The sequence below is a fragment of the Lissotriton vulgaris genome, chromosome 8, assembly GCF_964263255.1.
Source record: "Lissotriton vulgaris chromosome 8, aLisVul1.2, whole genome shotgun sequence".
In the NCBI taxonomy this organism is placed as follows: domain Eukaryota; kingdom Metazoa; phylum Chordata; class Amphibia; order Caudata; family Salamandridae; genus Lissotriton; species Lissotriton vulgaris.
In genome coordinates, this window is record NC_141696.1 from 800,205,105 (window position 1) to 800,217,333 (window position 12,229).

The following is a 12,229-nucleotide window of genomic DNA, read 5'->3' on the forward strand; positions in this document are numbered from 1 at the left end:
TACCACAAGTTAGGACAAAACAAAATGCCAGCTAGAGGAGTACATATTAACTTACAGTTGGTACCTATACCTGAAGAGCTGTCAGATTTTTTATGTTTATGAGTCTATTCTTATTCAATCTGTACACTCATTCCAGGCTATAGTTCGTATGGAGCCTAAGACAGGTAAGCTGCCACCATCTGACTTACAAAAAAACCTTAAAGGAAGGGTTGTGTACTTACCTTTAGATTTTAGGCAGAATACAAAAACTGTTGGTGTAGACAGAGAGGCTTGTAGACAGAGAGGCTAAGGAACCACTGATTATTCCAGTAAATTGTGTCCCTACAAGTAATAAATAAACCTGGAAAGAGTTGGTAGATATTAGTAAAGTTAGAAATGCAACGTTATACCTGTTACAAAATAATGTTTAATACAGGAACGTTAATGTTCTTGAAGATACAACATATATACAGGATGAAACATTAGCTTCAAGTGGCCAAATTGAAAAAGTAGTTGAATCCAGATCAAAAGAGATTTATGAACATTATAGCATACAGTTTCTCCATTCAAAATAGGTCATCGGTAACACCACTGAATTATTTCAAATGAAAGAAGCAAAAGGAGTACCCATAATATATGCAAAAAAAGTTTAGAGGTTTGCTCTTTTCCACAGCTTTTCCCCACTGGAGAAGGTGGATGATTTGATGACCCACTTGTACGGATTCCAACATCTGAATACCAGTCAACAAGATTATACTCTGAAGATTCAAGATTTTGGCAATGAATTCTGTATATATTTCATCTGCTCTCTTATAGGAATTTGTCTGCACTTTCATATGCAGTGAATCATATATTAAAATCTGAGGTTCATCTACAACATTTTCACAAGAGAATTGATGGAGAAAGTTGAACAAAAGGATAAACATTTGGAATTGCACTTAATCAATTTCCTGGTGTGACAGCATGGCACCAATGTCTATTGGTATTGCTGTCATGGTGAACTTAAATGCGTGTTAAGAAATCTTGGGACACCTGCTTGGTTTCTAACGCTCAGCTGTACTGAGTATGCATGGGATGATCTACTTCAAATCGTATAAGAAGCAAATCCAAATATCAAAAACATTGAAGGCAGACGGAGAAATTTGTTCAGTGGATCCTGCCAATGTTTGCAGATATTTTAACCATTGGTTTGAAGCTATGATGTCATTTATCTGCAACAAAAGTAATCCCCCTTTTGGAGAGGTTATTTATTTCTTTTGGTACAAAGAATACCAATCCAGAGGTGCTCCTCATATACACATGCTATTATGGATAAAGGGTGCAGCAACATTTGGGAGAGATAGTAATTAGGCTGTTCTGTCTTTCATTGAACATTATGTCACATTGTGGCGAAGTGAGATAAAGAACAATGATGGATTTAACCCAGATCTGTGACTGGGGGTGAGTGCCTGAAAAGTTTCAGTGCTCTGTCCATCATCTCCTTGTGTTTGCTTTGTTTGCCCTAAGTTGGCAGGGTATGCCCAGACATGGGTCACTTGCTCACTTTGCCACTGGATTTAAGCTAGCCTGGCTGATAATGGGTGTCACCCGACACCAGTCCCAGGATGCTTGTTTCTGGTCCAGGGAAGACCTTGCTAAGCCGTTCAGACTGGACTGTTCCCATGAGGCACAGGCTCAAGACTGATTTGCATATAGCTGGGTCTGAATGAGGTGGCAAAGTGAGCTAAAAACAATGATTGATTCAGCCCAGATCTGTGACTGGGGGTGAGTGTCTGAAATGTTTCAGCACTCTCTCCATCATCTCCTTGTGTTTGCTTTGTTCACCCTAAGTTGACAAGGTATGCCCACACATGGGTCACTTGCTTACTTTGCCGTTGAATTTAGTCTAGCCTGGCTGATAAGTGGTGTTACCCCAAAACTGGTCCCAGGATGCTTGTTTACTTTTCCAGGAAGACATAGCTTAGCAGTTCAGGCTGGACTGTTCCCATGAGGAAAAGGGTCAAATCTGATTTGCATTTGGCTGGTTCTGAACTGAATTAAAGAAAAAGGATGAATTTAACCTAGATCTATGACGGGGTGAGTGTCTGAAAAGTTTCAGCACCCCGTCCATCATCTTCTTATGTTTGCTCAGTAAGTCACATGTGCCATTCCTAGAAAAGGTGGAAATAACTGCTTGAGAGAACAAGCTTTGCAATTGAAAAGTCATAGATGTGGAAAATAATGGAGTCAAAAATATAAATGCAAAGATAATTTTATACAAGATGTCGTTATGGATTCCCCGACGTGTCATTTCACAAGGAAGAGTAAACAGCTTCTTCTCAGTGGTAAGACATACAGTAACCCGAAATTACTCAAAAACACATACAACCTAAGGAGAACAGAAGCTTCAAAGTATATTAATGACTATAATCCAGACATTTTGAAAATGTAGAATGCAAACATGGATATTTGGGGGCTGCTTAGAATGTCGTGCAGAAAACCACCCCAACCACCATGGACGCGAAACATAACCGTCTGCCGGGACCGTGGATAAACAGGCGGTTACATTAGGATCAACCACCAAAAAAGACCAATCCCGGCGGTAGCGGGCAAATAAAAAACACCCGTCATGGGCAGTGATGTCCAAAATCCGACCGCTGTGGACGGAAAAGCAGCGGACGGTGGTCTGAAAAGCAGCGGAAAATCTACAACCCCCCTCAAGCATAGCGGAGACACCACAATGGAAATTAGGATATCCCCGATGGTCCAGCGGTACGATCCGCTGTTTCTGACTGCTGCGGTCGCACACTGTAATCAATGGGAGAGCCAGCGGAAGAGCTGCAGCATAGCCACCACAGCGGACAATCCATAGAAAACATGGCGGACGATGCACAAACACCACAATTATGCTAAACATTGCACAAATCAAAGTAGCCATGCTCCCCAAATACACAAAACACATCCTAATGAAACAGATAAATGCCAAACAGAAACATACATTTCCCAGGACAACTCCAACAACACACTGGACAGCAAAACACCATTTGGACACACCCACATAGCTGAGTATAAAACCAGTCCCTTCACTGACCAAAAACCTTTGCAACACTCCAGAAGAGAAGGGCACCCACTAGACCTAACCAGAGAGGCAAAAGAACACAGCACACTCAACACCACCACCACCATCACCTTCATATCAGCACTAACAATCCCCCAGCACATAACACCCCTCACACACAAACACCACACCCACCAGCCACACTCCTGTACCCACAAACACTTTGCACACTACACATCATGTCGGCACAAAAAATGCCCAAATTCACAGAGAGTGTGTTGACAGTCATGGTAAATGAGATAGTCAGAGTGGAAACACAACTGTTTGGTAGCCTGGTCCAACTGACACCATTAGCTACAAGAACTCAAATGTGGCAAAGGATAGTCCAAAGGGTCAATGCAGTAGAGAATACCCCGCGATCCAAGAAGGAGATCATGAAGTGATCATGAAGCTGTGGCATGATCTCAAGAGGGTTGTCAAAGAGAGGATGAGCAAGAACTGGGAGCTGGCTAATCGGACTGGCAGTGGCCCTCCCATCCCACAGAAAACCTTCCCACCATGTGAGGAGACGGTGCTTGCCATACTGCATCCGGATAGTCTCTCAGGAGTATCCGGGGGAGTGGAGGCTAGTAAGTACAAACAAATGTTAACCAACACACTGATATGTACTGTCTTGCACAACCAAAAACACACACCACTCCAAATAAATTCCATTCATCAGCACCACACACTCACAAAAACCTATCTCACAGATCCAACAGTCATTCACTCTCATTTACCCTAAACGTAGCTAGCAAAATTACAATGGGAGCATGCCCACAGGCAGCCTGCACTACTACTACCAACATGCCCCCGTCCCACAGCATACCATGATGGAGCCCTACCCCCACACCACCCAGAAGCAGTTGGAAACCTTCACCTAACAGGTAGGTATCCATCTTACTTGGTTCACCTTCATCTTTCTTGGTTCACCTTCACCTAACAGATAAATATCCATCTTGCTTGGGAGGCCTGTCTGGGGGAGGGAGGCCTGTACCACTACTCCCACCATGCCCCCTGTCTCACACCTGAGCAGGATGGAGCCCTCCCCCACCCACAAGCAGTTGGAAGCCATTGAGGTACTGACACAATCTTACAGGTAGGTAGCCATCTTCCCTGTTCTGGCTGTTTGGGGGTGGTAGACCTGCACTACTACTCCCACCATGAAACCTGTCCCACACCTGAGCAGGATGGAGCTCTCCCCCACCCACAAGCAGTTGGAAGCCATTGCAGTACACCAAACCTACAGGTAGGTAGCCATCTTCACATTGAGGGTGTTTGTGGGTGGGAGGTCTGCACTATTACTCCCACCATGCCCCCTGTCCCACACTTGAGCAGGATTAAGCCCTCCCCCACCCACAAGAAGTCGGAGGCCATTGTAGTACACCAAACAAACTCACAGGTAGGTAGCCATCTTGCCTGTGAGGGCTGTTTGGGGAGGGAGGCCTGTAGCACTACTCCCACCATGCCCCCGTCCCACACCCAAGCAGGATGGAGCACTCCCCCACCCACAAGCACTTGGTAGCCATTGCAGTACACCAAACAAACTTACAGGTAGGTAGCCATCTTGCCTGGGAGGGCTGTTTGGGGAGGGAGGCCTGTAGCACTACTACCACCATGCCCCCTGTCCCACACCTGAGCAGGATGGAGCCCTCCCCCACCCACAAGCAGTTGGAAGCCATTGCAGTACACCAAGCAAACTAACACGTAGGTAGCCATCTTGCCTGGGAGGGCTGTTTGGGAAGGGAGGTCTGTAGCACTACTCCCACCATGCCCCCTGACCCACACCTGAGCAGGATGGAGCACTCCCCCGCCCACAAGCACTTGGAAGCCATTGCAGTACACCAAACAATCTTACAGGTAGGTAGCCATCTTGCCAGGGAGGGCTGTTTTGGGAGGGAGACCTGTGGCACTACTCCCACCATGCCCCGTATACCACACCTGAGCAGGATGGAGCCCTCCCCTACCCACAAGCAGCTGTAAGCCATTGCAGTACACCAAGCAATCTAATAGGTAGGTAGCCATCTTGCCTGGGAGGGCTGTTTGGGAAGGGGGGCCTGTAGCACTAGTCCCACCATGCCCCCTGTCCCACACCTGAGCAGGATGGAGCACTCCCCCACCCACAAGCACTTGGAAGCCGTTGCAGTATACCAATCAAACTTGCAGATAGGTAGCCATCTTCACAGTGAGGGTGGGGGGTGTTTGTGGGGGGTGGGAGGATTGCACTGCTACTCCCACCATGCCCCCTGTCCCACAACTGAGCAGGACGGAGCCCTCCCCGCCCACAAGCAGTTGGAAACCATTGCAGTACACCAAACAAACTTACAGGTAGGTAGCCATCTTGCTTTGGAGGGCTGTTTGGGGAGGGAAGCCTGTAGCACTACTCCCACCACGCCCCCTGTCCCACACCTGAGCAGGATGGAGCACTCCCCCACCCATGAGAATTTTAAAGCCATTATATCGCCACAAACAAACTCACAGGTAGGTAGCCATCTTCCCCCTTCTGGCTGTTTGGGGGTGGGAGGCCTGTACCACTACTCCCACCATGCACCCTGTCCCACAGCCTAAGATGATGTAGCACTCCCCCCACCACCCAGAAGCAGTTAAGAGCTATTGCATTGTACACCTTCACCTAACAGGTAGGTAGCATACACGTGCACCCACACATTTGTCACAAATTAAATGATGCCATATGGCAACACCAGCCCTCTCATTGCACAAATATGCACACCGACCCGGCTTGACACGCACAGTGTGCACACAGGTAAGCAAAGGGAACTGTCACAGCTACCAAAGAGTGACACACCAATACACATGCACAAGGAAGACTGTGCACAACCATGCACAGCACACACTGATGAGTGCACTTAAGGTTGCCCAATCAGCAAGGACCATTCAAGATCACAGAAAGCATGTGTGATCTTATAAATCCAAATATGTACATTACAGGGCAAATACAATGGCCAGTCCCTGGCCAAATGTGACAACTGCGTGGTCATATGAATCAACAGTGAGAGAACCATGAAAATCATTTGTGCTGGTCCCTACATGGCGACAAGTCCCTGTGAACATGATCACAGCACGATTTGCACGGTATGCATTGATACCTGACAACATGTACAAGTAATGTATGTACCTCTGCATCATGTTAGGAGGCACGGTAGTGCACATAGGAAACGATGTGAAGATCAGTCAATTGTGTAGTGACAGACACTGGATGACACACAGCTAACAGAATTGCACAACACTAACCATTCCACATCTAATCCACAGGTGACCAAGAACTCACTGCTGAGGACAACACCAACGACCAGCAGAGCCAGTCCCCACCCCTGATACATGGACTCTCGGATGTAGACTCCCAGAATTTTCAGGACGATCAGCTTAAGGCCGGCCCATCTGGTGTGCCAGGGAGAAACAGGTCCCAGGACCCAATCCTCCCCACCACCACATCTGCTGCAACACCAACTGCACAGAAGACCCCTGCTATTATGGCCTGTACTTCCACTGCCACCACCACCAGTGCCACCTGCAACACCCTCCCTGTCCCAGGGGATGACCAGCCCACACCAACAACTGTGGATGACAGGGAGAGTGTGCGGGGACCCACAGTGGTGAGGCAACAGGTCCGTGGCAGCAGGGCAGGTGGGAGGGCCAGGGTCACCCCCAGACATCAGGAGGCTGGGGCGCCAGACCTGGACTACTTCACCAGAGTCATTGGGGCCCACAAACAGGTCCAGGGACAAAGTGGTCGGTCTGATGAACTATTACATAAGCTCATCCTGCTGATGAGGTCCATCGACACCCGCATTGGACAAATGGTGGACCTCATAGGCCAGCAAGTGGCGTTACTGAGGGACAGGCCTGCATCCCAAACAATACCTCCACCCCCCTCTGTTGTGCTGCAGGATGACAGTTCACCATCCTCCCCTGCGGGCACAGAGAGGGGTGAGTCCTCAAACGCCGCTGGCACCACAGCAGGGCCCACCCCAGCCAAGCGACCAAGGGGCCGTACGAAGAAGAGCCTGGGAGTCTCTGAAGGCAAAGCACCAGCCAAACGCCAGTCACGTAGCCAGCTGTGATGCCAACCCTCTTCCCCACTGCATTGACTGTTTGGACTGTCCTTCCCCACACTGCCTTTTGAATGGCATCATCTAATTTGCCTTGACTGTCAACTCACTGCTCCAGCACCACCTTTATGTAAATCTGCCTGCCCCCTCACATGTTAACTTTGTAAATAAAATACCTTACACACTTTTATTGTGTCAGCTCTGTCTTTAGTGCAAGATGTACAGTCTTCCAAATGTCCATAATGTATCTGAAAGATGTACTGTATGTAGGCATGGTTAATTTTGAGGCACCTAGGGAAACACAACAGAACTACATTCACTGGTGTGAGTGTGGCATCAAAGACATTACACTACACCAACCATCTACATAAGCCAACATGCAGACAACACAATGGCCAACAAGTGTCAACAAACACATCCCGTATACGTTCACAGATGATATGTCACTGTTAAATGTCCACACACAGGTGACTTTACATCTGGTTGTCTGTACCGTTCGCACATAGCCCTTCAGGACAACAGCAATCTCACCACACAACGTATATGTTGTACTTCATCACCCACCTTCAAGTAAAGTTGCGGGTGATGAGCTGTTGACGCATGTCACCACCTTCCTGCTCTCCACTGTCCTCATCACTGGACTCGGGTTCTTGTGCAGACGGGTGCTTTGGGTCCACATCATCATCAGGAGCAGGGGAATCTGCTTGTGAATGGCCAGGTTGTGGAGCAAGCAAACTGCCACTACGATCTTACACCCCTTCCCAGGCAAGTATGCCAGCGCACCTTCGGTTTTGTCAAGGCAGGGGAAACGTGACTTGAGCAGGCCAAAAGTACGCTCCACCACACGACATGTCCTGCCATGGGCCTCATTGTATCAAACATCTGCCGTGGTTCTGGGATTACGCAGTGGGCTCAGCAGCCATGGACGGCTGGGATATGCAGAGTCACCTAGGAATGACAAACACGCATTGCAATGTTGCACAGGCAGAGGGCAGCAGGTCACACACCCAGAACGCCTTATGACTAGGTATACTCACCCACAATCCAAGCACACTCAGGAAGAAGATTACCCATCAGCCGGGGCACAATGCTGTTCCTCAGGATGTAGGAGTCATGGGCAGAGTCGGGGAATCTGGCACTCACATGCGAGATTATCATATCTGCCAGGCATACCACCTGCACATTGATCGAGTGGTAATGTTTTGGATTAGGAAAAATTTGCTCACTTGCCTGTGGTGGCACAAGACCGACATGCGTGCATTCTATGACCCCAACAACATGGGGGATGTGCCCAAGGGGTTAGAACTCTCCCTTCACACCTGCCAATTCAGCACCCCTGGGGAAATGTATATATCTGTCCTTGTGGATAATCATGGCAGACAGAACATCTCACAGCACCATGCTAAACGTGGGTTGAGACTTCCCTACAGCGCTGGCCACGGTCTCCTGGAACGATCCAGTGGCAAACAAAATGGAGGGCTGCCATCACTTTGTAAGTTGGAGTGAAAGCTGTTGGGTATGTGCGGCAAGGTTGCAGGTGGGGCTCCAACAGATCACAAAGGGTCTTCAGGGTGGCTCTATCTAGACAGAATTTGTGAATGATGGAAACATGCTCCATGTCCTCCAGCAGTGTCAAGTGACGTACCGGATTAGGCCTCCTCCTAGGTGAGATGAAAGTGGACACATGTCAATGACATACATCATGAGATGGCCACAGCATATCCTGCTCAGGATGACACATAGAAACAATTACTGACTTGATAAAGGAGTGACACCAGGTTACATGGGTGGATGTTTGAGCCACACAGAGGGCACACCTCTCCATTTACAATACACAAGTGCCTCAAACACCACATAGGTCAATGTGAATGCACCTAGTTTATGGCCACATTTCACATGTACATGCCTAGGAGCGTGGCATCCTGCCAATGTGCAACAAATCAACATCACTGTCTCATACTCATCTGCTGTACCTGTCACACCTCAATGCATCATTCAAAATTGGCACACCTCCACAACACAATGACCACCGTTGGCGGTAAACTGACAATTGCGTGTATGATCTGACAGAATAGCACAAGTAAGTAACTACATCATACACTGAAACAAGCCTTGCCGAGGTCATCACTGCCCCACAACACATTGATATGTGTTCACATAGTAGAGTCCACTACAACACTGTCCTGCCTCATCAACTATCTAATGCATTTGTGACATGTTAGGGACTACAGACCAATGTATGTCACACATACACAACCATGGCACATGTAGGCACCTGTGGAATCAATGGAACATTGGCATTGTGTGCACGATGATGTGCCCGTCACCATGTGGCCACTGGGCACTGTTGAAGTGTTCCCGATGGACATTGCCATTGTATCGGCCCCAAAACGCGGTAGCTACCGCCTGGTCCCTGCGGTGTCTCACCAGCTCCCCCAATTAACACAGGTGCTGTAGTTAATGGCATGGAGACATGCACGAATGGCAGTTAGCATGCTCAGCTACCCAATTCGCTGTAGCTACCGCCTGGCACCAGCGGTGTCTCACCAGCACACTGCATTCACACAAGTGCAGTGGTGATAGCCATAGAGAGATGGGAAGATGACAGTTGGCATACTCCGCCACCCAAATCGCAGTAGGTACCGCCTGGCCCCGGCGGTGTCTCACCGCCATGAAGCATGCCCTAGAGCCAATGGGAACGATGATTGTGGTGGCATGATGCAATTTTGAAAATCAGGGTAGGCGTGCTCCGCCACCACGGGGGGGGTCATTGGATGCTTTTGAAAGATGCACCATTGTGGTAGCACACATAGTGCCCCTGTGGTGAATCACCACCATGGAGCATGCCCTAGAGCCAATGGGAATCATGATTGTGGTGGCATGATGCAATTTTGAAAAATCACAGTAGACGTGCTCCACCACCACGGAGGCGGTCATTGGATGCTTTTGAAAGCTGTACCATCTCGGTAGTGCACACCGTGCCCCTGCAGTGCATCACCACCATGGAGCAAGCCCTAGAGCCAATGGGAATGATGAATGCGGTGGCATGATGCAATTTTGAAAATCGCGGTAGGTGTGGCGGTCATTGGATGCTTTTGAATGAGGCAGACCTGGACAACCAGTTGTTGCAGCTTGGCACCTTTGAAACAACCCCAGGGGGCTATATATGTGTGGGAGAGAGCCTCACATTTCTACCGCTCACAGAGACCTCTGACCTGCTGCTGCTGCCTCCAATGAATGCTGCCTGAGACCCCTCATCTGCTGCTGCATCCAGGGACTGCTGCCTGAGACCCCTAATCTGCTGCTGCCTCCAGGGACTGCTGCCTGAGACCCCCACCACCCAATTCCAACACAGGTGTTCCATGTTCACAGGGAAGCAAAGGACAGAGCAGATCCAAGCTAAGCATGGGCGAATTTTGCGAATCTGGCGCTCGCAAATTTGCATGTTTGCGAACTCGCAATCCGCAAAATCCGCGAATTCTCGCGAATTTGCGGATTTTTTTTGTTTTTATAGTGTTTGCAAGGGTTTCTGCCAGATCGCGAGGATTTTGTACCAGTTCGCAATTGCAAACTTACTTGTCGGCACGCAACGGTCGCGACTATGTTGTTTCTACGTCTGGTTCATCATCACAGGTTCACAGCACCCTCTGTTTCAACACTGCCACCCTTTGTTTCACCCATGCTTAATCCAAGCCAGTCCATTCACGAGCGAGGAGCTGGATGGCCTGGTGGACGAGGTGCTCACACAGTACCCAAGGCTGTATGGTACCCCTAATATCGTCGTAAGTCATCGAAAGCGGAGGTGTAGGGAAGGGGGGCACACAAGTAGTTGGACTGTTGCAGTATATGCCTGAGGGTGTGGGGTTGTGTCATGCTGTCTCCAGGGGGAAGGAATGTGTGTCCCAAAGTCAGACGTTTCCCTGCCTGCAGTTGTAGATCTTAGTGAAGTGTGCTGCATTGTCTGGTATAGAGTGACACAGTATGTTGGCCATGCAGGTGGCAGGACAGTGATTGCCTGGCTGAATGGCTATGTGTGCCCCTGTTGTCCATCTCAGTGAGAGCCCAGATGCTCTGCACAGTGCCCGCCCACCAAGACAAGATCACTTCACTGCAGTTACTGTGTCCTTACTATTATTTTTTCACAGTCAAATCAAACTATGCACCATCTCAGCCCTGTATAATTGCACATGACCACACTTGTATAGATCCATATTTTGCTTGTGAATCCATGTTCCTCAATGCCACACACATGACATACTGATATATTCACAGGGCATGGGCATTGAGTGATGCACAGTCTTGCACACAGACACAGGTCCATATGTGATGTATGATGTGCCCATACATGCATAGGACTGGAGATGTTTGCAAGCCATTTAGGAGGTTCAGTGCTGTCATCCTGCCTGTTTGTGAGATGTGCATGGACTCTGTACGCCCTCAGAAATGCATGTAATCACATCAGCTTAGCCCATGCAGAGTGCCCATGTGAGATGTACCCCAGGGTGGGATGGACAGAGATTAGATTTGCTAATGTGTCTGTGTCTTGCTACTGTACTGATCGATGTTGGTACATGACACTGTGTCACTGATCATTTCCCCCACTTGCCCCCATGCCTGCAGCTCGAGTTACACCAGCGTAAGACCATGTGGAGGGCCATTGTAGCAAAGGTACGAGATCTGGGGGTATCTAGTCAAGGGAACACCCCCTGCCACAAGAGGTGGGACGACATGAGCCGGCTGGCAAAGAACGTGGCAGAGATGACCTTGGGGCTGCTCCCTGGCACAGGGCGGTTGGCACAGCGCAGCATGACACCACTAATGGGCCGCATCTTGGCAGTGACTCATCCTGAGTTGGATGCTCATCTGAACGAGCATCAGCAGCAAGGCAGGGGTGAGTATTTGGGGAGGGTGACTTTGGCTGGGAGCGGATGGATGTGTACAGGGCCTATGCCAGCAGTGACCTATGTGATGTTTGTGTAGTGGTGCACTGCAGTGTCATGTAAGTGGCTCCTGGGATGGGTGCAAGTGTCATGCATTTGCACAAACTGTTCTTACTAAGGTGATCCTCCCTGCTGTGCATTCCCATTGCCGTCTGTGCTATGCT

The 12,229-nt window shown here is 48.9% G+C and overlaps 1 protein-coding gene across 1 annotated transcript in view; it reads left to right on the forward strand.

Annotated features, from left to right (window-relative positions):
- Window positions 1-12,229, forward strand: part of LOC147698005 (uncharacterized) — a 32,497-nt gene that overhangs the window by 6,102 nt on the left and 14,166 nt on the right. The window contains exon 2 of the mRNA XM_086936171.1: window positions 11,746-12,016. Coding sequence (XP_086792297.1) covers window positions 11,746-12,016 — 271 coding nt within the window. The remainder of the gene's footprint in view (window positions 1-11,745; window positions 12,017-12,229) is intronic.